The 27,702-nt window shown below is 43.9% G+C and overlaps 2 protein-coding genes across 5 annotated transcripts; one reads left to right on the forward strand and one right to left on the reverse strand.

The window, feature by feature from the left end:
- The first annotated feature begins 2,055 nt into the window (after nt 1–2,055).
- Nucleotides 2,056–14,676, forward strand: LOC133497805 (FERM domain-containing protein 5-like). Of its 2 annotated transcripts, XM_061813980.1 has the most exons (14): nt 2,056–2,084; nt 3,913–4,017; nt 6,190–6,232; nt 6,646–6,724; nt 7,380–7,477; nt 8,261–8,384; nt 9,373–9,460; nt 9,615–9,703; nt 9,800–9,863; nt 9,925–10,016; nt 10,099–10,173; nt 10,249–10,317; nt 10,580–10,686; nt 13,911–14,676. In XM_061813980.1, the coding sequence occupies exons 3-14, from the start codon at nt 6,226–6,228 to the stop codon at nt 14,471–14,473; spliced, it is 1,455 nt and encodes a 484-aa protein (XP_061669964.1). In that variant the 5' UTR covers nt 2,056–2,084; nt 3,913–4,017; nt 6,190–6,225; the 3' UTR covers nt 14,474–14,676. The 2 variants fall into 2 exon arrangements, with proteins under 2 accessions (XP_061669964.1, XP_061669963.1); XM_061813979.1 differs by having other exon boundaries at nt 10,099–10,317.
- A 4,656-nt stretch (nt 14,677–19,332) lies between these two features.
- On the reverse strand, nt 19,333–26,991 carry wdr76 (WD repeat domain 76). 3 transcript variants are annotated; one of them, XM_061815192.1, is made up of 17 exons: nt 26,784–26,991; nt 25,768–25,872; nt 24,643–24,684; nt 24,469–24,555; nt 24,307–24,393; nt 24,061–24,122; nt 23,795–23,909; nt 23,611–23,703; nt 23,409–23,449; nt 23,169–23,322; nt 22,902–23,060; nt 21,903–22,018; nt 21,724–21,822; nt 21,494–21,643; nt 21,367–21,420; nt 19,510–19,794; nt 19,333–19,426 (listed from the first exon to the last, which is right to left on the reverse strand). In XM_061815192.1, exons 1-16 carry the CDS (start codon nt 26,820–26,822, stop codon nt 19,539–19,541), a joined length of 1,659 nt encoding a protein of 552 aa, XP_061671176.1. In that variant the 5' UTR covers nt 26,823–26,991; the 3' UTR covers nt 19,333–19,426; nt 19,510–19,538. The 3 variants fall into 3 exon arrangements, with proteins under 3 accessions (XP_061671176.1, XP_061671175.1, XP_061671177.1); XM_061815191.1 differs by having other exon boundaries at nt 19,333–19,794; XM_061815193.1 differs by lacking the exon at nt 24,643–24,684 and having other exon boundaries at nt 19,333–19,794; nt 26,784–26,990.
- Between the last annotated feature and the right edge of the window lie 711 nt (nt 26,992–27,702).

Consider the following 27,702-nt stretch of genomic DNA (forward strand, 5'->3'; position numbering starts at 1 on the left):
TACCCTGCGATTGGCTGGCAACCAGTTAAGGGTGTAACCGCCTCCTGCCCGTTGACAGCTGGGATAGGCTCCAACATTTTCCATGGCCCTCGTGAGGATAAGTGGGAAAGAAAATGGATGGATGGATGGATGGATGGTGAGTAAAACAGCACACAGGAAGTATTCATTTACTTCTTTTTTTTTTTGCCCATTGCCCATAGGTTGGATTCTGCATTTTCTGAGTTATGGAGCCAACATCCACGTGGTAGTCATTTTTTAAAGTTTATTAATTCATCTTCCTGACCCTGTGTCGCTTTTGATGGTTAAAAACCATTTAGAGAGTGACACAGCTGATACGTCCCCAACAGGACAATATCGACAAACAGGTAGTCACATCCATAAATCCGGAGATTTATTTTACTGGAGTCTGCTGAGACCTAAAAGTCTTTTTTATTTTTATATATTTCCTGTGCAAAGAAATGTTTTTTTAAACGATGCTATATCTTCTGGAAATTTGCCTTTTTAATTGCTTGGCTGTATGCAAATAGTTGGGTCTCTGGAGTGCCTGCCCAACTCTCAAGTGTGAAAGTACAAAACTATGTAAATTAATTCTGGATTATTGTGTTGCAAGGTGGCTAATATGCATTTTCATAAATATATTGAAGTGATATGTATGTCTTGTTCAAGAAAAATTGCTTTGTTATATCTGTTGAAAAGAAAGCACCAGCCGCAGTACCACCACAAAGCCCAGTCGCCCGATTTGCTCGCATGAATCGTGTTTTGTACTTTACGGTGTCAAAACACTGGTAATCGTTTGTCTTCAAGAGAGAGAGGTTTTGATCGCCTGCCGCTTGTTCTCGTTAATACTTGATTACACTTCTTTCCATTCGAGGGAGAGACAGCGAGTAGCCTGGACCGGTCGCCTTCGCCATTCCTTTGTGACGGAAGCGCCACAATCCACACTCTGGGTTCTGCTCGTGCAAGCAGAAAAGCTGAAGTCTCATGAGATTTGCCAAATTCTCACGTGACAATTCAAATGAGAACAGTTTAAACTCTTGAGTTTTATTTGACTTATGAGGTATGTTGCCGTCGAACCATTCCCCAAGATGTGACAATTTCTGTCACTGCACAAATCACTTTTTATTTGAATTAAAGGGAGTGGGGAGTAAAGATGCACGCACACACACACACACACACACATCCTTATATACACAGTAATAGTAGCACTCAGAGGAGGCAGCCAGTAGCACTGATGATGAACTGAGAAGGAATGTGTTGGTGTCAAGTGTAAACAGCAGATGGGGAAGGAGATTAATGCAGAAGAAATGTTGCGGATCAGGAGTTTTGTTGAGAGCAGAATATATTACGACTGTGTGAGCGTGTGTGTGTGAGTGTGTGTTTATGCACACTTCTATTTTTGCTGCTGGGCGAGTCAGCAGGTCTGTCCTGGAGAATAAGGATGCCATGACAATGACAAAGGGATCCGCTGACGGAGTCGCCGTCGTCCTTCGTCCTTCGTTTTTGCAATAAAGTGCTGCTTGGCAAGGTTACACCTTGAGAGAAGAGAAGTGGAAAGACTTTTTGGATCGTGCTTGGTGCAAAATCCCAAGGGATTACAGTGGAACCTCCAAAGTCCAATGGCCCTGAGGTCGGACAAATCTGATATGAAATTGTAGGGATGATTTGACTTCGAAAGTAACATGAAAATTCAAGGTTCAAACACCATCATAGGCACCACGGTGGGGCAACTGGTTAGAGCATTTGCCACACAGTTCTGAGGACCAGGGTTCGATCCTGGCCCTGCCTGTGTGGAGTTTGCATGTTCTCCGCGTACCTGTGTGGGTTTTCATCGGGCACTCCGGTTTATTCCCAAATCCACAAAACATCCATTAATTGGACACTCCAAATTGCCCGTAGATGTGATTGTGAGTGCGACTGTTGTCTGTCTGCATGTGCCCCACTTCTCTCTTTCTATCACCTTCCTTGCTTGCGCACCTGTCACCAAAAGCCCTCGTTACCACCTGCATAAAAGTCTACCAGATTGGAGAAACTCTTGCCAGAGTTTTTTGGGTTACTCCGGGGTACAATGGATCTGTAGTGTCCACGTAAGCGATGTTATTTCTTGTTCCCTTTCTGACCTTTGTCTCTCTCCTTGTCCTCGTTGTTCTCTCCGTGTTTGTTGCCAAGCCAGCCTCCGGCCCTCGTCACCGCCTGCCACGCCTTCCTTGTGTCCGCAACCTGCCAGCACACCTCACGGCCCATATACAACTTTAACCATAACCCCAACCCTACATTTCCCTTTTTCGAGAAGCTCTTCATCACAACCTCTTAGCGTCTGGTTGCTTCTGAGTCTAGTCTTTATTAGCTCATGACTTAAAATTTTAATTGCATCGGGAGGGTTAACTGTTTCTTACTTTATGTTTGCCTCAATTGGTTGCATTATTTTTAATTGTCCATAAATTCAATGTTTTATCAGTGCCCGATGCTGCTGTTTGACTTCGGCGTGAGTCGTCGTACCCTCATTTTATGAAACCTTGAATGGTTTTGCTCGGATCAGGGGTTATCTGGATCAATCGTGATGTTCTGTTGCCTACACCCCAAAATACATCTTTTCTTCAGGTTGCCTGCTGACATTGTTGCTTTAGAGTGCCTCGTTGGCAGTTGTGAGTGCACGCATATCATTTTGCGAAAGATAGGAGAGTAAAGAGGGGGAAAATTTATAATGAGACTTGACTGTCAGCCTGTGGACTGGAAGACCGAGGCTTCCGAGAGGTGTGGACATTTTAGAGCTCCTCATTGTCGGCTGTGAGTGCATGCACAGCACGCAAAAGAAAGTGAAAGGTTCAAGGAGTGGGGAATGTTTTTTTTGTTTTTGTTTTAATGTTGGCCTTTTTCATGATCTTTAAATTAAAATGAATGGACTGCTCCAGGCTAGCGGGATTACATTAATTAATTATCTGAGCAGTGTATTTTTCCAGCTCATCATAAATAAATGTGCATTTTTCCACTTCCCAACGCAAAAATCAGTCAAAGAATGTGATTCCAGAGCAGCATTTTCCCGGTGAAAATTCCTCATTTATCTGCACCTTGACTTTGTTTCTTCCTCACTTTGGTGCAGCCGAGCCGTCACAGATGGCTGCTGCTTCAATATGAATATTTGATCGCCTTCATATTCCTCCCTAGAAGGAGGTGAAATATTTAAACAATGTCTGGTGGCCGTTTTTTTTCCCCTTAAAAAAAAAACTATTGAACAGAATGACAATCAAATTTACCTTGTGATTCTGCTCTCTATTTATTGATTGCTTATGTTGATGCTATATTAAATGTGGACTTGCTGAATTGGAGTCAGTGTTGTGGTGGGAGGAGCGAGAGCCGGTAAAGACAAAATCATTTCACTTGTGAAGGCAACAGTTCATACTGTATGTTTTGTGTACGTGGCACATGGACGTGCCTGTATTGCTAAATGGAAAATATTCCCACATCCACCACATCAACAACCTCAAAGAGCGCTTTAGTGCATGCCCCTTATTTTAAGCTAACGCTGTTGGCTAGCGCTAACCTGTGCATCCAACAAAGCCTGACTCTGCTTACCATTTAGCAGTCACATGATAGAAAGGGCATCGTACCAGTAGGAAATATTGGTGTTTGCGCACGAAGATAGTATTTCAGACAGTTGTCACTTCAAAGTGGCTTTGGCTCTTAACCAAGCCTACAATTAGCAAGTTATGAATAGAGAAACTCTCCATTTAGGGTGGCTGTTATGTATATTTTAAATTTTGAGATCTTTTGAAAGTTTCATAATAAATGGCTGGGACTTCAGAGGCAAAACCATTTGTATACAAACCACTAAAAAAAAATATTTTAGCATATATGTTACACTCTCATTGCATAAAAGTGCACGGAAGTAATAATGTCAATGTCTTCCTTTTGTAGCGGGACTCAAAGGGACAGTACCTGTTTGACCTCATCTGCCATCACCTCAACCTACTAGAGAAAGACTACTTCGGCATCAGATATGTGGATCCAGATAAGCAGCGGGTGAATAATAATGATATTGTATTTATTGATTTTCTGCAGTTACTCTTCAAAGTATTTGACTGGCTTCTTAATTTGAATGGAAAATCTACCTCTGAGATTTGGAAGCAATGACAAGCAGAGTGATGACACTGAACGTAGCACACAGCTTCCAAAATGTTACAGATATGATGCTTTTGGGTGGCATTTCATCTTGCCTGGACATTGGCAACCGAGGGCCCCCCTTGGAGCCAGGCCTTGAGTTGGGGCTTGAAGGCCTGCACACTTGGAGCCCGGCCGAGGACAGCCGGAAAGGGTGAAGTAGGTCCCACTTCCCATGGCCTCACCACCTGTGGGAGGTCCCATACGGGTCAGTGTCTGAAGGCAAAGAACTTGGTGGTCCAAACCCTGGATATACAAGATGGTTCTAGGGATGTGGCAGGGGAGGTGGTAAAGAGGTTCTGACTAGATGTAGTCGGGCTTGCCACCACACACAGCTTGGGCTCTGCTATCAGTCATTTTGAGAGTGGTTGGGCTCTCTTCCATGATAGAGTTGTTTGTGCCTGTGCACCACGTAGTTCAGAGGACCTACCCGTTTTGGAAACCTGGGAGGGAGTCCCGCTAGGGACTCAATCGTTCAGCTGGCATCGTCCTGAAATACATTTCGTGTGCATGTAGGCATGTTCATGACAAAATACAGTAGGTGATTCTTCTTCTTCTACACTTTGAGCTGTGAGTTGCCCACCACATGATGGTGTGTTGGCTCGGATCATGGGGAAGATGCCAGCGTGAGCTGGCAGGCCCAAACGTATTGTAAGGTTCTGCTGGGAATGTCTAGAAGAATCCCCCTGTCAGAAAGATTTTCAACCCCACCTTCGACAGAACTATGCTCAAATCCGGGGGCTGCGGGCAACACTGAGTCAAGAACCTCTGTTGCTGAGGTAGCCTACCAAAGGTATGGCCACAAGGTGGTCAGTGCCTGTCGTGGCAGCAACAGCTGAGGCATCGAATGATTCCGGTGTGGAAGCCTCAGTATTGCATCTCTGCATTTTGCAAATGATCTCCAACTCTCACTGGAGAGGTTCAGAGCAGATTGTGAAGGAATTTGTTATGAAAATCAGCACCCCATATCTGAGACCATTGTGTCTGTCGAAAAAGATTGGCGTGCCCTCTCCAGGTCGGGATGAGATCCTGCTGTAAGTGGATGAGTTCAAGTATCTGGGTGTCTTTTTCAGGAGAGAGGGAAGAATGGAACGTGAGATTGGCAAGCGAATCAGTGCACCATCTGGAGATGATGCTGACTTTGTATTGCTCTATTGATGTGAAGAGGGGAAAACCGAAGGGTGAAGCTCTCAATTTACCGGTCGATCTATGTTCCACTGTCACCTATGTTCACGAGCTGTGTGTCATGACCGAAAGAAAAAGATCCCGGATACAAGCGGCCGCCATGTGTTTCCTCTGCAAGGTGTCTGGGCTCTAGGGTAAGAAGCTCAGTCATCTGGGAGGGGCTCAGAGTAGAGCTGTTTCTCCTCCACATTGAGAGGAGCCTGATGAGGTGGCTGGGCCATGTGTTCAGATGCTTCCCAGAAGCCTCCCTAGTGAGATGTTCCAGGGACGTCCCACCGGGAAGAGACCCCGGGGACGACACAGAACACACTCGAGAGACTATGTCTCCTGGTTGGCCTAGGAATGTTTCTGGGTCTCCCTCGAAGAGTTGAATGGAGTGGCTGGGAGAGGCAAGTCTGGGCTTCCCTGCTGAAGCTCCTGCCTCACGACCTGACCTCGGATGAGTGGGGGACAAAATAGATGGATGAATGGTTGGTTGCATGGATGTATATTGTCGGCAGAAGTGAAGGTGAGTGTGAATGGTCGTTTGTCTATGTGTGCCCTGAGATGGCATGATGTCCAGGGTGTACATTACCTCTGTGAGACTAGTGACCCTAGTATGTCAGTTTTTACAAGTCAGTGCCTCACTTGCTTTCATTTTGACACACATTATCTGTTGGCTGTCATCATTTCGCCAACATACTCTCCTCCTGGCGCAGGAACTCTTTTCACTGAGTCCGAGAGTGACTCCAATGTGTTATTCTTTTTATTGATTCTAAGTCAGCGCGTTTACTTGCTGAGCAATCAGACTGCAGAATGAAAGGAGAGCAGTCTAATAGTCTCCATTTGACTTTCCTTTCTACCTTGCAGCACTGGTTGGAGTTTTCAAAGTCCATTGCCAAACAAATGAAATGTGAGTATTTGACGAATGGTGTCGCGCTCATTCATTCAGAAATTATGAAGGAGAATAGTGAGGGCCACAGAAAAGGAAAATAATAAATAGTAATATGCTCCTAAAAATCTTATATAAGACAAAACATATGACAATAAAGACATAAAAAAAAAGTTGGTGACATACATGTGTCATAGTATTGGTTTCATAAATATTGAAATTTGAACCTTTGTGTTCTTACTATACTGTATATTTAATTATTACTTCATCCTATTGTATCAAATATTGTACATCACATGTGTTGTGTCACACTCGTGGAGCTTATAATGCAATGTTTGTGGTCCGGTTACTAATTCCAGCATTAATGGCTGCTAAATGCACTAAAAATAAGACTCTGGCAAAAGTTAAAAGTATGCGTTTATGCTGCTTCCCAGCTCAACCTCCTTTCACTATGTGCTTGCGTGTCAAGTTCTACCCACCTGACCCCGCCGCCCTCCGAGAGGAAATCACCAGGTAGGACATGACGAGATGACACGTCTTCCTCGCATGCCGGCCCGCTTTTTCCTCGCGCGAATGCACATTTGAACCAGAGCGATGTGACATGTTCGCGCCTCGCTGGTTCCATTAGCAGTGGAGCATTGCTCAAATACACTTTAAAAAATAAAAAAAAGTGTCTTTATAATATGATGTTGGTGAGCAATGACTTTTTAATTTACATGTTTTTTTTTTGGGGTGTAGCTAGCGTTAAGATGTTTCTTTTCCATAAAACTGTGACTGCAGCTCACGCTGGGTTGCTTTTTTGTCTGGAGTTTGCATGCTGCCCGTGGGGGTTTTCTTTATTGGGTGTTCCTCCCACTTTTCAAAAGTAAGCTCATTACATTTGTTGAAGAATCTTCTCTATCCATAAATGTGGATAGTTGTTTATTTATAGTGTATGTGACATGTGATTGGCTGGTGAACAGTCTAGGATGTACCTTACTTCTCAGAATCAGCTTTATTGGCTAACTGTAAAAAGAGCTGCCCTAGTAAGACGGACATGTTGAGCACAAAAAACAATGGACCAGCTTATCCACGACATTAATGAGGACAGAAAATGAATTGAGAGGTATGACTTAAGGGAAGAAAACTAGGGCTGAATAACAACTCTGTGTTTTCTTCCATGCTGCAGATATCTGGTCTTCCTGCAGGTGAAGAGGGACCTCTACCATGGCCGCCTGCTGTGCAAGACCTCGGACGCCGCTCTCTTGGCTGCTTATATCTTGCAAGGTATCAAGTATAGGGTTTATAAATTCAAAATTATAAATTCAACCAAAACTTGGAGGGCAAAACTTCAGTGATTGCACAGTGATGAAATGAGTGCACATAACAGTAGAACCTTCACATTTCAATCCATCCTGACGATTAAATTATTTTAATGTCAAAACCACCTTCAGGCATATCTATCTATCTATCTATCTATCTATCTATCTATCTATCTATCTATCTATCTATCTATCTATCTATCTATCTATCTATCTATCTATCTATCTATCTATCTATCTATCTATCTATCTATCTATCTATCTATCTATCTATCTATCTATCTATCTATCTACACACCATTTTTACTGCCAAAGTTTTGTCTAATATTGTTTTGGCACCATCTTGGGGAATCTCGTGACAAGGAACTATGTGTGTTATATAATAATATTTATGGTAATTCTAAACCTTTTTGGGGTGGTGTGAAATTCTTTGAGGGTGTTATTTCCTATGGTGGCACTACTTTCTATTAGACCGTGCTGAGGCCAGACAAAATGAAGCTCCTCCCTTCACTTTAACTTTTAATTATTCTGAATCCGGATGGCACGAGATGTTGCCAAAGCATTACCTTTGTGAAACGGGCTTTGGTATGAGCACAAAAAGAGTAAAATTAATATTTTTCGCCAAACAAAGATAGGGACACACACCCCTCCCAAAAATTCTGATTATCATAAAAACAAAAACCTTGTGTACCTAGTAGAGTGGCAATTGATTATTTATCCTCCATGTTTCCACGTCTCCAATTGCCAGCTGAAATCGGTGACTATGACCCCGGAAAACACCCCGAAGGCTACAGCTCAAAGTTCCAGTTCTTCCCCAAACACTCAGAGAAGCTGGAGAGGCGGATCGCCGACATCCACAAGACAGAGCTGATGTAAGTGGACTTCGCTAATGTTTTGGCAGCCAGCGCGCGGCGTGTGTCGTCCTGCCGTGTTTCCGGAGACGTGGCGTGATATATGGAGAAGGCCAAGGCAGCAGCCGTACGCCCGATGTTAACTTTAACCTTGTCATCACAGCGCGGCTTTGGCTGTCAACCTTTACGGATGACGCATCAGGTTACAGACGACGTGTTTGCTCAACTGGACACACACTGAACCAGCACTTTGTACAGCGCTGGGGTTGAAATCAGTACAGTGTGAATGATTATTTGCAAATGTTAAAAATGTATCCACTGGATGTAACAATGGAAGCTTAAGTTAATCACATGGGTGGAAACTGAGGAAATCACTGTATAAGTTAGTATTACTCATCTCAGTAATGAAAAATATTATAAATATTGAGTACAGTGGAGAGGAGTAGTTCACAGACCAGTAGGGACAAGAATCAATACTTGTTAATCTGAGACCATAGTACTCAGTTGGAAAGGGTGCGCCCTCTCGAGGTCTTGAGTGCAGTGATGCAGACTCTGCATTGATCTGTCGTGATGAAGGACGGGCTTAGCCCAAAGGTTGAGCTACATTCCCGGTTTCAAGCATTGTCACAAGCTTCGGGTCGTGACAGAAAGAACACGATCGGGAATGCAAGCGACCTCTGTAGGGTCTCTGGGCTCTCCCCTCGAGAGGTGTTCTGGCTACGTCGCACAGAACACATCACCAGGATGGCATGGGAACAGCTCAGGATCCCCGCGGAAGAGATGAATGAAGTGGCTGGGGAGAGTGAAGTCTGGGCTTCTTTGTCAAAACTGCTGCCTACCCCAACGTCCGGGCCTTGGATAAGCAGACGTAATGGAGTCAAAGTTAAAAAATGACATTCAAAACTACTTTTACTTTGGTTTTAGATCATCCACTGTCATTCCTTTGAAATTAAGGCCGTGGTCTTTCAAGTGTGGACTGACAGACGCTGCCTTTTATTGTTTTTTCCAGAGGCCAAAGTCCTGAAACATCAGAGCTTAACTTCCTCCAGAAGGCTCAGATGTTGGAAACGTACGGAGTGGACCCGCATCCATGCAAGGTGTGTATCTTTTTCAGTATCGATCGTGGAAGTCAAAAGCAACATGACATTTTATTTCATTAGGACCAAGGAAAAATGGATCTGAATTCCGGTGCGGCTTCCTAACGATCTGTTATCGAAGGTGTTCTGTTGCTTTTCTTCTTTTTGGTGTCAGGACGTGTCAGGAAATCCAGCTTTCCTGGCTTTCACTCCGTTTGGATTCACCGTGCTGCAAGGCAATAGGAGGATTCACATCCTTACGTGGTGAGCGGCACGACTGCACGACAACGGATGATGACTCTCTAGTGCCAAATACAAACTTACAGTTTTGTGTGTTTTCCTGCGTCGCACTCTTGTCAGGGATGAGGTGACCAAGCTGAAGTTCGAGGCCAAGACATTCCACATATATGCAAATCAGACTGAGGTATTGATAGTCGAACAACGTCGAACTATTTAAAGTACCGTAGTACATGTGTGTGTTCTAGGATCAGAAGATCATACTGACTTATTTTGCGCCCACACCTGAGGCCTGTAAGCACCTGTGGAAGTGCGGTGTGGAGAATCAAGCCTTCTACAAGTCAGTCACGGGACTTAAACAAATTGTACACTCCGTGTGTTTACGACATAGTAAGCGATATTGTTTGTTTTTCCTCCATCAGGTTGGAGAAGTCCAGTCAAGTTCGCACAGTGTCCAGTAGCAATCTCTTCTTCAAGGGTAGTCGCTTTAGATACAGGTATCACTTGTATGGGGATACTTCATGGATTTATAGTTGTAAATATGACAATGATGTGAAATCGTGTTTTCTCAGTGGAAAAGTTGCGAAAGAGGTGATGGAACAAAGCGCCAAAATTAAGAGGGACCCGCCTGAAATCCACAGGTCAGAACTGCTAACTGTTTGGAATATGTATGTCACGTTCATAGATATAAAGATAGATACGATATTTTGACATTGTACAAAAGCAGGAGCAACTAAGTTTTCACATGTAAACATTTTTGGGGCTTTTTTCAATGTTATGTATTGACACTTTTTGTGAGTAGTGTGTGTTTTGGTTTGTTAGATTCTACACGTGTAATTCAAGTTGCGGCTAGTAATGTGCGTGTGTGTGCTTACATATTCTGCATGTGTTGTGTTTGTGGAGGGCGGGGATGGTGCCAAGCAGGAGCTGCCCATCCATCACGCACGGCCCTCGTTTGACGAGCGTCCCGAGGACACGACGGAGAGCAGTACACATCTCCATCATGGAGGGTAAAGCACGCATGCACGCACACGCGAAAACGTGCTCGGCGGTGTGGTGACTCAAAAAGGGTTCTAAACGTTTGGGGATCACAAAGCCATTTAAACGGGAAGTCCGGTGGTTTGCATTAACAATGTATCCAGTAGTTCATGTCATATGCACTCTATCTTGACAATGTGATGTTAAATCCTTTCTCGTTTAATAGTGTTTTGAGAAGATTTTTATCGACAATTACGAATTTTCAGGGGTGCTGCCATTTTCACGAGTCACATGAACTACGTGAGCGTATGCGACGTGTCATGTGCCGTTCCAAACGCTCGAGTACATGGGACACCATTATGCCCAACGGTGATTTCTCGAATGTATCCTCATCTGATGAGGAAATAGCAGTATCGGTTGATCGGGAAGACGGAGGAATACTTCCATACAGAGCAGCGGAGCCGTGAGCTCGCTCGGCCGGGGATCTCCCTCCACTGAGCAGCAGAGGCAAGAGCTCACTTCCCGCCAAACCGGAACCGTGAGCTCGTTTCCCGCTGAGCCAGGAGCTCGCTCGGCCGGGTAGCGAGCTCACGGCTCCACCGCTCGGCGGCATTATTTACAGCCACAGGTTCAAATCTGTATGGAAGTTTTCCTCCGTCTTCCCGATCAACCGAGCGGTCGAGCCGCTCAGGGCTGTGCCACTCACGGCTGTGTATGGAAGTATTCTTCCGTCTTCCTGATCAACTGATACTGCTATTTCTTCATCAGATGAGGATAAATCAGAGAAATCAGCGCTGGGCATAAATGGTGTCCCATGTAATCGAGCCCTTGCACAGTACACGTCACATCAGCGTACGTAGGTCATGTGACAAATGGCGTAATTATCGATAAAAATCTTCTCAAAACACTATTAAATGAGCGAGGATTTAACATCATATTGTCAAAATACAGTAAATATTACATGACCTAGACCAGTGGATTTCCCCTTCAAGATGCGAACAATTTCAAAAGGCAATGTGAACTCCAGGCCTCTAGGTGGCAGTAGTGCTCATTACCATCCAATGACAATAACGCAAAACCTTGAACATGAGCACAGTTGAACTCACAGTATTGATTACTTACAAACTTGAGCATTTACTTAACGTGGATGTTTTTTTTTTTTTTTAATGGGCACCAAAAAAAAACTTCATTGTTTAATTTTCCATTTGGTATTTTGGCAAGTACTGCAGAGACCTAACTATGAGTAAAAAAAAAAAAAAAAGTCAAAATCAATTTTCCCTATTACGTCCCGCCTGAATTAAACAGGACCATCTGCTGGCACTGCGTTATCAGGACGAGAAGTCCTGACCTTGAACTGAATCCGATCCTGGCCTCGTGTGTTGTCATGTTGCTCTGTCTGGGCTGGTATTTATTTTCACTGGCAAAAATGAAGGTCCCAAAATAGCTTCCTACCATGAGAGGGCTGATCCCAGCGTGCCATAGTCGACATGAGAATTGGGGGCGGGCAGGGGGTGGACCACATTGCCAGACCATCAGGCCGGCTCTCGACCTGTTAGTGAGAACCCGAGTAGACGGTGGCTCAGCAACATAGTCGTGACACGGGACATTAGAGGCCAAGTCAGCGGGAACCCTCAAGGTCTTAACTGACATCGCTCCCCTTTGAACCATGGTCAAGTGTCTGATCCGCATCGAGACCAAGGTGAACGTTCACTTGCGCATGGTCAACCACTGCTATCGGGACGTGAAGGTGCGGATCTTGTCCCTGGGACCGCGACTGCTGGGGAAGGCTCTGGGGGCCCTTCCGCTCTTCCCTTCCCTCACAGAAGGTCCCGCTTCGGGACAGAGGTCCCGCGGTCCTTCCCGGCTAGCCGGCCCCCCAAATGGCCATCCAGGTAACCCCCAAGGCTCATTTATCAGCCTCTTGTAGATCTTCTCGCGGTCCCGAAATGTGTTTTTTTTTTTTTTTATGTACAGTACTGTAGTGTGAAAAAGGTGTTTGGCCCCTTCCTGATTTCTTAATCTTTTGCATGCTTGTCACATTTAACTAAATGCGTCTTTTCCCATAATTTTTTGAGCCTTTTGGAGTCTGACATTTCATTGACTCTTGGAACTGTTGCTGGCCCGTATGCCCAAGGGTATCCGACCTAAAAATGACCATCAAAAACTAATCGTGCTTCTCCTCCGTCCCGATGGGAATTAAATCAACACGTGCATCGTGACGCGAGGCCTACAAATCCCACCGCTGCGCAGGCACAGTTTACTTTTCATCATTATGTCTATTAGATTATTCAAACGTACAGAGCAGACAAGAACAATCTATCAGGAGGACAAAATGAGCTCCCTAAAGTAACTGCACGGAACAATCGTGTTTTTCTTTTTTGTGCAAGGGCTCCCTCTGTATCATTTCATAATTGTATGGTATTGCATACTGTGGACTACGGTATATATTTAGGGAATGAGCGCGACCAAAAATAATTTAAAAAAAAAAAACATGAATAATTACCGCTCCATGTAATTGCTAGTGAAATATGTAGTCCCCCCCCCTCAAAAAAAAAGGGTGGGGGGGGATCGGTTACACACAAAAATGCAAGTAAGCACATTATGTATGTATGTATGTATGTGTGTGTGTATATATTTTTTTTTTCTGCCAATGGTTGTGTGCAAATGTCAAGGGTCCACTAATATTTCTGTACAGAAAAGTGTGTACAAAAACTTCACACAACTTCAACGGTATTTTTAATTCATGTCAGTGCTCTTCTTAAAACGTTTTCATAGACTTTTTCAAGTTGGTTTTATAGATTAAAAATGGAAATGTATTTTAGTACCAAGAAAAATTTGACATAATTTTTGACATTGAAACATTCTGCTTGAAATGTTTTTATGAAAATGATTTTTTTCAAAATTCTGAAGAATTTTGTCATTTAAAATAAAATGTCCAACATTGAAATTTGCCATTAATGTTGCTATTTTTCAATTTTTTTTATATTTTCATAAATTTCATTGTTTAAGAATTGTATTTTTAAACTAATCAGATTAGTTCTTTTCAAAATATTTTTAAGTTTTTGAATTTGAAATAGAAGTGATTCTAAAACAGATATTAAATCATTATTTGGGTTCATTAATTTTATCATTTCAAATAATTTGTTTTGAAAATGTTAAGCTTCAAATTTAAAGACCGTTTTTTGGGTCTCGATTTCTCATTTATCATCTCATTGTGTCCTGCCCATCTTTTGCATCCTATTTCGCACGTCGTCAGGTCTGGAGTCCCTCCGCGACAGCGCCCACTCCACGCCGGTGCGCTCCGTCTCCCACGGCGACTCCTTCCTGCCCTCCCGAGGCCGCACGGTGGACAGCAGCGAGGCGAGCGCGTCGGCGGTCATCTCCGACGAGGCCTACAGCCCCTCGGACAGCGTCCTGCCTACGCCCGTGGCTGAACGCGGGTTGGAGACCCACCTCAACGGCGCCCCCTGCAGCGTGGACGAGGACGAGCGCGGCGCATCGCTAGAGGCCGAGGACAAAAGATCCGGGAGGAGAGCACAGCGGGCGCTTAAATGCCGAGCGTCACCCCCTAGCGACATGGAGGAGCTGCACAAGTTCATCCTGAGCGTTCTGCGCTTGTTCCTGGTCACCATCGGACTGCTCTTCGCCCTCCTGCTGCTCCTCATCGTGCTGACAGAGTCCGACCTTGACGTTGCCTTCCTGAGAGACATCCGCACGACGCCCGAATTCCAGCAGTTCCACTTTGAGTACTTCTGTCCGCTGCGGCGCTGGTTTGCCTGTAAGCTCAGATGGATGGGAGGGCTGCTCATAAGCAAGTAAACATGGAGGAGAAAAGTTGAAACCAAGATGGCTTCACCCAGTCAGTCAGAAGCCACGGATTGTCCCATGCAAGATCCCTCTTTATTCGTTTTGTCAGTTTGACTGGGGTAGCACTTGTTTTACTTCATAGAGAGTTTGTGAAATATTTTTTTCAAATCCATCCATCTTCCAGATCTTCTAGCCTAATGCTTTTCCAGGTCGGGTTGCGGGAACAGTAACTTTAGCAGTGTTGCCCGGACTTTCCTTTCCCCAGCCACTTCATCCCGAGGTGTCACAGGCGTGTTGGAGCCAATCCCAGCTCTCATCGGGCAGGAGGCGGGGTTACACCCTGAACTGGTTGCCAGCCAATCGCAGGGCACATAGTGACAGACAATAGCCACACCCACAATCACACCTATGGGCAATTTAGAGTGTCCATTTTTGGGGGGATGTGGGAGGAAACCGGAGTGCCCGGAGAAAACCCACGCAGGCACGGGGAGAACATGCAAACTCAACACAGACGGGGGCCGGGATTTGAATCACGGGCCTCAGAACCGTGAGGCCAACGCTCTAACCAGTTGCGCCAACGTGTCACCAAATCCTAATCTAGTGACAAACCAATTCAAGTGCTGTTTGGAAATTTAAGAATAGATTCAAATGCCACTTTTGATGGGCCGCTGAAGAGAAGTAACAATGAAGGCAGGGATTTGTCCAAGTGTGGGGCCTTTTGTTTCCCCTAAAAGTTTTTTGGTTGTTTACTTTTTGTTCCCCCCCAAATGCATTATTCTATAATCAAAATCAAAAGACGACCTGGATCAAAACATCAACAGGAGGATTAGGACCACACTGAAATGATTTTTTTTTTTTCAATCAAATGAATCTACCTGCTTTATTCTGAGAACTATTCCTAATATTTTGATCATCTGCGTAGCTCCAAAATAATAGGAACAGCTCTCAATATGATGCAGTACAGTTCCACACAATCGATTACTACAATTAGCATATTGATAAATGAATCCCTGTGAGAGTGTCAAACAAACCTGCGCATTATCTTTTTTTTTTTTTTTTTTTTTTTAACAGCTTGTACTCAGATTGTGCAGATGTACCTAATGTTGTGGCCAACAAGCATAGTATGTTGACAGATTGTTGAAGTTTATTTACTGAGCTATTACAAGTTGATGCGAAAGCCAAAATAAGTAATGCTGCAGGCAATTAGGAGGGTGAGAGAGAGTGTGACATGAAGGGTGTTTTGGAAATAGCAAGTATAATATGATGCAGTTTATACTATATTGCTGTCTGGAGGGTTTTAGGTGCCACAATAGTATAAACTCAAATTTCAAATAAATCTGACTGAATTAATCAGTAGGAATAATCAACATTTCAAAAGCTATTCCTTACCTCCTACGATGTGAAATTAGTTTGCCCATTTGTTTATTTTATAAGCAGTCTATATACATCCATATATAATGAGTACATAAAATGTCACATTTTGATTCATTAAACTGAATTAATTACAAAGAACTTCACATTTCACGATTGTAACAAAGCTGCATTTGAATCATTACCGTAATTTCCGGCCGACAAGCTGCGACTTTTTTCACATGCTTTCAACCCTGCGGTTTATGCGGTGATGCGGCTAATTGGTGTATTTTTTTTTTTCTTCTAACGGCCGCACTGGGGCACTCAAGCAGAAAAGGTCAGAGTGAGACCGGTGGAATATATGTGCCGAGGAACTGACTTTTACCAGCCCGGCCATGTTAATGCTGCGGTAGCGTGTTACTGCCGTGCCGTGTGATTTTTACCAATGTTTTTTTGACTGGCCCTGTTAGCGCAGCATCGCTAGCGTTGCTGGGCGCTATCATTAGCGTTAGCATTAGCGCGGCGGCCCCACCGTTAAACTCTCTGTGTACCGTCTTTGAAAATATTCAGTGTTTCAATGTGGGCACTTGCAGCTTTTACACAGCTGGAGCCTATGTATGTACCAAATGGAATTTCCTTTACAAATAGTACTGGGTGAGGCTTATAACCAGGTGCGCTCTGTAAGATGGGAGTTACGGTAATTACCATACATTTTATTTTGTAATTTTGGCACTAAAAACCCTCCAAAATGGCAGGACAAGGACGGTCATAAATACATTTAGCACTTCAGTTCAAGCCTGTCAACTTGGCTTATTTGAATGTTAGTGTTTTTTGTGTACTTCTTGCCAACAACGTTTATTATCCAAAGGCTTTGATGAAGGTTGTCGATGAATACGTTTTTCTGTTTTGTTTTGTTTTTTAACTAGCAGCCAAATAATGCTCACAAATGCCACATACAATCACCAACGTGAGCTAAAGCTAGTTGTGCTAGTCAAGTGACTTGTCTGATGTTATCTTATCTTGTCTTTGACTTATCTCAATGTGCAATATAGACTAATTTGACGTTGCAATGTGCACAGGTGAGTAGAAGAGCAGCCTTTTGTTTGTATTATGTGAAGTTTTTTTTTTTTTTTTCTCCTCTTTTCGATGTGTTCGCTACAGTGATTTTGATTGGACTTTGCAACCGAGCCTGACATAAATCCTGTTGACTGTACTGCTACCTTCGTCACCGCACCGACCAAAGAAATTCGAGTTGTGTTGCTTTAGCCTTATAGCCTGCTGTGTCTTGAACTGAAAATACGGTAGTTTGTGACGACTGTCTTTTTTTTTTGCTCCTCAAATTAAGCGACGGTGGCAACATCATTGTAGATTGTGTCTTTTACGCAGCAATAGGAACGGCCCATGATGCACCATGTGGAATATGGAATAAGACACTCCTCTTATGCACCTTTATATCAATACTATGTATGCTTCCAACTTTTCATTTCGCACAGGCATATTCATAAAAGCTTGCAAATGGTAAATGTGTGCGACTGAAACACACACAAACACATGCCACCGTACATGAGTAAGACCTGCCAGACTACGATAGCGACTCCATATTTGGCACTTCCTTTGAACTGGCCAGGTGTCCCACTGCTTTTGTCCATTGGGTACATGCTCAAGATGTCGTGGGTCAAAGTAGAGCAAGCATCGTACAAACTCCCAAATCGCTACCCTCCGTTTTTGGCCTCTTCGAGGTGAACAAGTATGTTTTCATTTCGTCAAGTCAAATAAGTGTCTGAGACAAATGAACACGCTCGAGTGCGACTATAAAATGAAACATTTTCATTTTGATTTGCAAGACTTAATTAGCAGGATACTGCAGCAGGTTCACCAAGGGGAGCAAAAAAGGCTATGGTTATGGTTTTGCATCTCAATGGTTGTATTTCTATGAAAAAACAGAGCAATAATTAAAGCGGGTTATGTCATAAATATGAAGGCTATTCTTCAGATTGGAGGGTAGTTTTTTTTTTTTGTGGTTGCTGTATTATTCTCAGAAGGTCTGAGGATGTGTACCGTAATTTCCGGCTTATAACTGCGCTAGCATGTTACTGCTCTGTCAGAGTGATTTTTACTGGTATGTTTTTTTTTTAACCGGCCCCCTTAGCATGGCGCTAGTGTTCGCGCGGCGGCGCTAGCGTTAAACTTTCTCTGTACCGTCTTTCTTTATAAATGTCTTGGGTTTCAATGTGGGCACTTGTGGCTTTTACACAGCTGCGGCGTATGTATGTACCAAACGGCATTTCCTTTACAAATAGTACTCGGTACTGGGTGATGTTTATAAGCAGGTGACCTTTGTAGGCCGGGAATTACGGTAACTGCAGTGTAGTGTTATATCCTGAAGAAAATGGAACTCATATTTGCTTGTTGACATATCATTGACTTGCTTTGGCTGCAAACTTAGAACTGGACCGAGAGAAAAAAATGGACCTGCTCCTATGAGAACGAGTTGCAAATCAACTCCAGGACATCTTTCTTGAATGCAGTTGTTTCATTGGTGTTGACATCACCGTGGAGACCAGATACTATGATTGATGGGTTGGGGTTAGATGATCTTTTAGTGCGTGCTTCCTCCTATCCATCACGGCGCTGCACAGCGATCACACACTGTCTGCAAACACGTCTTCTGCATTTTTTGCCTCCTGACCAGACCCGTTGACTCAACTGAAGACTGGTGTGCTGTGTTTATGAATAAATATATATTCTTGACATGTGTCAACTACTGTAGCCTCCATCTTAAATCACACACGAGAAGAACGCTGCAATGAAAAACAAGCAGTGAGGAAGAGCTGCTGATTACAAAAGTGGCTTTTTTTTTTTGTGCCAATTTTTTTCGGAGCAGATGGTTTCTCATGTGTTGTGATGTGCAGAATTATTCCCGAGGAAAATAGATGAAAAACAGATCGGAGTGCTAGTTAGATAGACAAAAATACTGTACACAGCAATCACGAAGGAGATAATAGTGTCAAAAAATGAGCCAAACAGAGGATTGACTCAATCCTGTTTGGCTCATCTTCTGCCCGACGTTCTTCAGTCGTAAAAGACAACAACGGCCACATGTGCAATCCTATCTGGCCTGATTAGGAAATTACACCTGAAAATTCATAGATGGATGAAAATACTGGCCAAAGAGGAAGCGATACAGGTGACAAAATGAATTAATAGTTCTAGCCAATCATTGGACCGATTTGTTTTCCAGATAAAACAATTATTAATCATGCGACTGTATGAGTAAATTTTCTCCTGAAATATTGATCCGTAAATGGATCAATAGATGAAAAAAAAAATCAAAGTTTACTAAAAAGACAAGGCTTATCATGTATTAATGCAAAAAAAAAAAGTTTGTTTATGAATGGTGAGCATTATCTTTGAAATGTTTGAAACTGTTTTCATGATGGCGTAGCTGCAATATTATGCGGGTGAGTACGTATTCATACAGCGCCATCTTTAGGCTGTCACTTGCAATGAAGGCCACTGACAACATTTTACTCCCAACATTTATTTGACCACTTTCAAAAGGAAAGACTTAGAAACATGCAAATGCAACGCAGCAAACATAAATATTTCTTGACCCTGTTAAAAATGTAACAAAAAAAGTATTAGGTTTATCTTAATATTCTTAACATCAAATTATTTATCCTTGAACGACTTCCCACCATTGTGATTGCACGCAACGCGAAGAGGTTCAGTCTGAGAAGACGTGCAGGCGTCCGGAAGCGTTACCACCCAGAATGGCGTTTCGGGCGGGGTGGAAGGCCGTGACGGACAGTACGGTGGTGAGGCGCTCGTCGTCTGTGAACGTGTGCAGCCTCCGGCCGCTCTCGTGGAACACTTGCACGTTGCGTGGCCTCGACATGCTGCCTATTGAAATGCAGTCCTCCTTTTTGGGGTCCCACACGGCGGAAAATTTGGACAGCCAGCGGCCGGTCCTCATGTCGTGACTGCAAAAAGATGGGGGGGAAAAAAAAAAAAAAAAAAAGCGTAATTTCCAGCCTATAACCCGCAACTTTTTTCCTCCCACACGCTCTCAACCCTGCGATTTATGCAGTGATGCGGCTAATTGTGCATTTTTTTTCTCCAACAACCACAAGGGGGCACTCGAGTGAGACCGGTGGAATATATGTTCCAAGGAAGTCGTCTTGCTCGAGCTGCTCTAGAAATCGAGAAAATCCTTTTGTGTACTAAATACAGGAAGGCCTCCCCTTTCCATTAATGTTTGTCATATAGTTTTTGTAAACAGTGTCTTCTTACATACTAGCTCTCCAGTCAATGTCAGACAACTCAGTTTTTTGTTTAATTATGTGTCCATATGTCATTTATAGACAGTGCAGTGAGTGAAGTCCTCCCTCGGGGATTCAAAATTATTTGAGAGTATTAACTTGGGTACCAGCCCTTTCTCAACACTCTGGGCTCGACTGTAGCAAAAGCAGGACTCACCATTGGACAAGCATAATATGAAGCAGCATATAGTTGCTTACTTGCTCCTTTCCTAAAGGCAGGCTTATTTCAGCGAGGCAAGAAACCGTAATTGGAAAGTATCTTGGAGTTGTTGATTTGGGGGTTATTTTGACACTTTCATGACACGACAGAACTGCTTTGAAGTTCCACTGTCATGAAATGCATGATTTTTAGTTTGTTATTAGGAGCCCAGTAGAGCAGTCTTGTCTGTTTATACTAGTTTACCTGCTGGTAGCTTGTTGTTTCTTGGTGTTAGCCAAAATGCTGGCTTGTTGTATTGCTGGATATTGCTCGAACACTTTTCCGAAAGATCCGGTTCGGCATGAAAAATGGATTGCACAGGTGCAAAGGACAAGAGCTTCATGGGTTCCAAATGACAGGTAGGTGTGTATAAAGCTACTAAAAAAAAACAACAAAAAAAAACAATAGTTCGGGGGGGCCCTAATCCGTAAGTAGGGATGCTAAATGCATCGATGTGTGCAACAGAAGGTTTTTGTGCAGCAGCCACTGAAGGACGGCCTCCGCAGGCCTTGTGGATCGCCGCCGGCGAGCATGTCGACAAGGCAGCAGCCGGTTCAGCCTTGTCGACATGCTCGCGTTGTTTTTAATCACCGCCGCGCGGAGGTTGATCAGGCTGGGAGGTAGTTTGGCTGTGAACCGCATATCCTCTACATATGGCTCGAAACAATAGGGTAATATTGCTCCGGTCACTTCACTCGGTTGTGAGAAGTTTTCTTCTTCGTAAAGAGCTTCCGTGTCAGAAGGGGCGTGTTCCTCTCCCATAGTAGGGGCCTCAGCGTATTTTCAATAGTGAATGTCCCAGTGTGACGTCACGGACGGAAGAAGCAGCCAATATGGCACCCACTTGGATGTCGAATGACACTTCGGCAACTTTGTGCATGTATGACGTCCTTTCCGCTCATATTTATTTTTTCGTATAGACATTTAAGTGAATAATGTTATATGTATTTTTCATGACAATATCTATTTTAGAATGTTTATAGGGATGACACTTGGGCTTTAAATTGTGATCGTAACGGTTCTGATGTACCTACCTAATGGATGTCAGCAGGGGCGCTTCAGTCCCCACGGTCGACGTGTCAAAGAACCTGAAAATTGCCATGACAAGAGTCATTCGCCATCAGAACAGCAGGATGGATGAATTTGCTGACGAGTGTGCACCTTATATAGTTGTCCATGCACGTAGTGACCACTCTGTTGCCAGTGCACGGGGAGAAGTAACAGCTGGATACAGATAAAGAGTGCCCTTGCAGCCGGGAAACGGGTCGGCTGTTGGACTTCAGACACCGCACGTCGTAAATGCTCACCTCCCTGCCGACCGATTGACTTGATGAGAGAAAGCAAACCCAAAGACGGAACGTACGCAAACGCGCAACATCGAGCGTCCGCACCTGCTCTCGGCCACGGCAAAGTATTGTTGTTGGAGAGGGTGAACGCCGACACAGCGCACAATCTTGGGGTCCAGCGAGTGGAGGGACACGTGTGAAGTTCTGCTCAGCCGAAAACATGTTTCTTTATAAATGACTGGCGCAGTACAATGGGTCGATTCCAGATCACTGCGATACAATACCCTGGAGTCCGCCGGTCTACGATTGCGATGTTTCCATAGCAGTCCCCCACCACTAGTGTCGAACAGTCATGTGACAGGAAGTCAAAGGTTTTCAGGCCCTCTTCAATGTTGTAAACCTAAAACAACAACAACTCTGTTATGCATGCTGTTATTGCCAATCAAGATTCATTCTTTTCATGGACACAGGGTGAGCTGGAGCTTATCTCAACTGACTTGGGTAGGAGGGAAAATAAACCCTGCTGTTACATATTAGAAAAGGAAAATCTTGACACCCACTCGCAATGGACTCGCCCATACAGTGGACCCGCTCTTTGTATTCATATTAGCTGGTGTCGCATCAATTTTGAGTTCGATAGCTACAAACGAATCAGTGACGACTCAGGAGACTGCCTGGAAAACAATTAAGATCCTCTACTACTTTATTCTTAAAAGAGCTGCAGTGTACGCACGCCATTTCACCGCCGCTTTTGTTTACAGCCGGCACCGCCATTTTGACACACATTTAGCCATACGCGCAGCTGTAAAGTGTCGATCCCATGAACCATAGCGCAGCCTCCCGAGACGAGAATCTCAATGGAAGTAGGCGTACGATGGCCGTGGCCCAAGACCTGCACGGATTTTCATGGCAGATAAAGTTGTGCAAGATTTATTCAGCACATCGTGACAGATGATCAACACTTGCTAGCCAGTTGCTGCAAACTAGCTTGCTAGTGCTTTGAAGTAAAGTCGGTGTCCATCAAGCAACACAACGACCATGAATACCAAAATTAATGTTAGCATTGTTAAATGTGAACTTCACGCACTTGTCACTCATTTGGAACATGTAAGCAGGGCTTCTTCGAGTTTTGTTGGATCTACAGATTAGCGGTGGAACCCAAAACGAAACCGGTATCCAACAACTTGAGCAACGTGGAACCCACAAACAACTTAAGTGGAGCGTCACTGCCTAAAATGTGTTGTAGTTCAATTTAAAAGGGACTAAAACACCCCACGTCTCACATCATCAAATGCACCCTTCTCCACATCGATGCAGCGCAGGGATCCGTCGTAGCTGAGACTCAGCAACTGAGCGGGGTCCGTCCTGGAAAAGGCTAAGCAGGGCACCGGGCGAGAGTGGGGCTCAAACATGAGAACGCCATCGTCGCCCCAGTCGTCATCCTGAGAGAAGAACCAATTGACGGGGGGATAAGAATAGACTTTAGTCAAAAACACACCACGGCTGACATTATGAACACAACTGTAAATGTCAATAAAAACAAAACCCACCACACTCCAGAGGCCCACATTCCCATACTTGTCTCCAGCAGCCATGAGGAGGCGAGCGGGGGCCGGGTGGAAGGCTGCGGAGAAAATGCGCCCTTTCACAACTTTGGCCACACGGTCTTCACTTATCGTCATATTCTTCAGCGAAGTGCAGTACCTTTGGAAAAGAAATCACTCCTCAGTATTTGCTTGATCAATGGTGCTATCAGAAGAGTTAAAAAAGAAGGAAAAAAAAGTGCTTACTCCTTCAAATCCAGTTCCACTCGTCTTTCTTTTGAAGACCCCTGAAGAAATAAAAGTACATTGTTGACTTTCCTTTATTTCAAATTCGTTTGAAAAAGGCGGCATTGTACTTTTTTTTTTTTTTTGCCAATGAACAAATAAATAGACAACATACGTACTGGAAATATTCCACCCATTCTAAAACCTTGCTTTGAAGCTTTACCTCCATGCAGAGTTGGAAAAATTGAGGCGGTATCTTGCTTCCTTCGGCCATGTTGACTGGCTCCAAAGGCAGCGGGCCTGCAGGCTTCTTGGGCTGGAAAAGCATACAAAACAAATGTAAGTCTGGGAGAGGGAAAAAAAAAAAATAAACACTGCAGAGGAGAAAGCGTTTTTTGCGGTGCTACCTTTTCTACGACATCCGTTTTATGTGGTTCGGGGGGAAGTATGAGGACCTGTGCTTCTTTGTTTTGGAGACGCAGCGACTTTCGAGATGGGAGGACTTCTTTTACCACTATTGACCTGCCGCCACAGAAGAGCGTGGCAGAGAGCTTAGCAAGGTCAAGCAAATTGATTGCAGTCATACATATCATACGCAAGGTAACTCAATGTGCTTTAAAAATGATTAAAAGAAGATCAAATTTGCTGAAAAGAGCAGAGTCAGCAATCGCACCTTGTCAGACCTCGCTGCGACGGCTGCCGCTTTGCTGAAGACTGCTTTAAGTCTTTTGACGCCTTCAGGGAACAAGAGCAAGGATTCAGATCAGGGGGTGTTCATGACAACGGATGCCAGTTGCTAGCGCCTGCCTCCCCCAACCTTTACAAAATAAGACCTTACTCCACAGTGGAGGCGGATATTCCCGTATAGTGAGCCGTCCCTCCACAAGTGATAATGTCGACGTGTCGTGCACTGATTTACCTGAAGTAGATTGATAGAGGAGAGGAAGGCTTGATTCTTCCTGATGTTCTCCAGCCGTTCCAGCTCGTACGCCGAGAGTCCGTGAACCTGTATTGTGACGACCACGACAAACACTTTGCCAAAGTCTGATTCCCCTCAAGACCATTTGATTTAGTTCCTTACATTTGGATCCTCTGCATCAGAGATTTCAGCATGTGATAAAGACTCCTCTTCTTCATGTTGGATGTTTTCTATGTCGTGCTTCTTGCGCTGTTTGGCAAGAACAAAAAAGTATTTTTGAACAACATGATGAATTATCTTTTTTGTCTAGACCTGCACACTTTCTATAGCACTCACCCTTGTTAGGGTTGTCCATAAGATGGAGACCAACCCACTTGACTTTTGGTGAGAGGTGGAGAACATCAAATCAATCGAACACACTTATTGAGAATGAAGCTGTTGAATCCGGCGAAAACCCACCAAAGTATCGAAAGCACTCAACAGGGGACCAGAGCCAGACACAAACAAACAACTACTGATGTATGGAAATGGAAATTATTGACCAAAACCGAAAAACAGACTTGGAGGAGTAATACCACAAACTGAAAGCCGAAACACCGGAAGAACTTCATCACACTGAATTCGTAAGCACTTTTCATCCCCCCCCCCTCCCGCCCGAAAAAAAATGCAACGTAAAGCACTTCAGATTGACTAAAATATAAAAATAAATTAACTATAAAACTATGCATATCATTAGTAAAACTGCATGCATGGCTATGGCTGCATAGCTGGCAACCTATCAAAATTCACCTCCACAACGATTTGTCTCAACTTCCATCTTTTTAAAATTATGTCAAGAACATTATGATGGCAGAGTTATTGCTGTATGCGAAGAAGTAGGATAAAAATAATAATTGTAATTGTGGCTTCAGTATTTGTCATTTTACTGTACTTATTGCATCAACCTTGTACTGGTAAATGCATCTGCAGGCAAGATTTCCTCTTTCCACTATTAATGCTGAAATGATGCATATTCCCCATTGTCGGACTAAAAAAGGTCATCTCATACATCTTTTAATACTTTCACGGTATTTTTACTTGAAACATGAGTGGCGCAGAAATTTCGGTGCAACTATGAACTTTGAGAGACATGCTAGCCAACGTGCTGCCTTTCTGGAAAGTCAGCCACAGAAATGGACCTAGAATGGCTTTGAATCATAAAAATAAAAAAATAAAAATCTCACAATCTCAAAAGAACTCGGTTTTGCTTTCTCTTTAGCTTTTTTTGCTTTATCTCTTTTGACAGGTCTGAGCACCGATTCATTGGACCCCGACACCTCTAGACTTTGAAGCAGTCTTGCCAACCGCTACCACACAAAGTGGCCCTGCACCATCTATCGGGAGCCAATACAGAATAAGATCTAAGAAACGATCCCTTTTAGGGTCCTTCATCCCCGTTTGTAATCGCTGAAGTCGACTCACCTTCCCCCAGTGTTGTGGTGCAGCGAGAGGAGGGGAGTACTGAAGGCGCTTGGGTACCATTTGAGATATTTTGAGGGCTCCTTCCATCTGGACCGGTGTCATGTCCTGCCAGGTGAACAAAAAGACATTCTGTCAATCAGCTTAGAGATGCTGTTCTGAAGACTGTTTGGCACCCTCTAACATCCTCCATCTCTTAAAAAAATGTATTAGACTAAAACGAGTACAAAACCATCAGTATAAAATATGCATCAATTATACAGTTTTGGCTAGCACAGTGGAGCAACTGGTTAGAGCGTTGGCTACACTGAGAACCGTGGTTTGAGTTCCGGCACTGCCTGTGTGGGGTTTGCATGTTCTCCCTTTGCTTGCGTGGGTTTTATCCGTGCTCTCCAGTTTCCTCCCACTTTCCAAAAACATGCATTCATTGGAGACTACAAATTGCCCTAAGGTCTGATTGTGAGTGCGGCTGTTGTCCGTCTCTATGTGCCCTGCGATTGGCTGGCAACCAGTTCAGGGTGTAGCCCGCCTAACTGCCTGTTGATAGCTGGGATGAGCTCCAGCACTCCCGCGACCCTCGTGAGGATAAGCGGCTGGGAAAATGGATGAATAATATAGTGTTACAAAACAGTAGCAGTGATAATAATAATTAAAAAAAATCTGTACAATGAAAACAGAAAAGCAATTGCAAACGTTCTCAAGACAATGAGGACTTTTTCGTTGCCTTTTAAGATTTTCCCTTTCATGTTTGTGACGCGCGCGCGCGCGCACGCACACACACACACACACACACACACAGTTGAAAGTAAAGCAAATTCATATTGGCTTACATGAAAGCTCTCTGAATTTATACTTTGGGGATAAGAAATTTCTCAAATACACATAAACCTTCTCCAGCATTCTCCGAGTCTTGCTGATAGTTTCCTTGCATTTCTCCTTCGATATGAAAGCTGTCGACTAGCAGACAGAAGACAAACACACGAAGCAGCCATTCAAACTAACCGCCACACATCGGTTACCTTCTCGGCAGCGTGGCGCTTTGAACGTCTCGTCGCCATGGTGGTTTTCGTGTAGGCACTTGACAGAAGAAACTGGACAAATATACGGGCGTGTGTGCTCCAAATTCCTCTGTTCGAAGCTCTCTTTCGGGATAGAAGCCGAACCTGGCGCGTTTTACCTTTCGTAACAAATTCCCGGTGCCCCCTCCCCTTATTACATTTCACACTCGGGTTCCTGCAGCGTGATTGGCTCCTGCGTCGCTGGAAGGGCGGATGGAGCAAGATGACCCTCCCAAACATGTTTCAGATTCATAGGAGAAATCAACAAATATATTTTTTATGGATATATTTATGGTGTAAACAGTTTAGGATGAGTCAGTGGTAAATTTAATCATATTCACGCCGCCACACTTATGTCGCATCTTTTTCTACCCGGAAGCAGTCTCTTCTCCCGCGGATGCAGCAGCCAATCATAGTGCAGCGTCGCATGTCCTGGAGCCAGTAATATTGGAGCAGGGCGTGCTCTTACCAGTAACTTGCGTGGTCGTCCTCATAACTGCCTGGTGCGGTGTTGTGAAACAGGATCCCGGTAGCTCATTGGTCAGTTTTCTGGTGTCGACTTAAAGAAAATCGGCCCTCTTGTTACATTCTAGCGAATGGACGTCTCGGAAATTAGGCATCACTTCCGCAGGCCTCACGTGGCTTCTGTTGTAAATGTTTGGGATAAAGAAAAGCGTAGTAGCGTAGATTATGAATTTACTGTGTATTTAAAAGAATGAAATAAACTACATATTACTGCATCTTGCAAATGTTGTCATAGATAGATAGATAGATAGATAGAGATAGATAGATAGATAGATAGATAGATAGATAGATAGATAGATAGATAGATAGATAGAGATAGATAGATAGATAGATAGATAGATAGATAGATAGATAG

Source organism: Syngnathoides biaculeatus, chromosome 3, assembly GCF_019802595.1.
Source record: "Syngnathoides biaculeatus isolate LvHL_M chromosome 3, ASM1980259v1, whole genome shotgun sequence".
NCBI lineage: Eukaryota > Metazoa > Chordata > Actinopteri > Syngnathiformes > Syngnathidae > Syngnathoides > Syngnathoides biaculeatus.

Excerpts from the sequence above, each read along its gene's own strand:
- wdr76 (XM_061815192.1), bottom strand. The coding sequence starts at position 26,822 with ATGGCGACGAGACGTTCAAAGCGCCACGCTGCCGAGAAG. Across the intron at positions 23,910-24,060 it reads TCGCAGCGAGGTCTGACAAG|GTCAATAGTGGTAAAAGAAG; the intron begins GTGCGATTGCTG and ends CTGTGGCGGCAG. Across the intron at positions 21,421-21,493 it reads TGCATGGACAACTATATAAG|GTTCTTTGACACGTCGACCG; the intron begins GTGCACACTCGT and ends GGCAATTTTCAG.
- LOC133497805 (XM_061813979.1), top strand. Across the intron at positions 8,385-9,372 it reads ATCCACAAGACAGAGCTGAT|AGGCCAAAGTCCTGAAACAT; the intron begins GTAAGTGGACTT and ends TGTTTTTTCCAG. Across the intron at positions 9,704-9,799 it reads AGGATTCACATCCTTACGTG|GGATGAGGTGACCAAGCTGA; the intron begins GTGAGCGGCACG and ends CACTCTTGTCAG.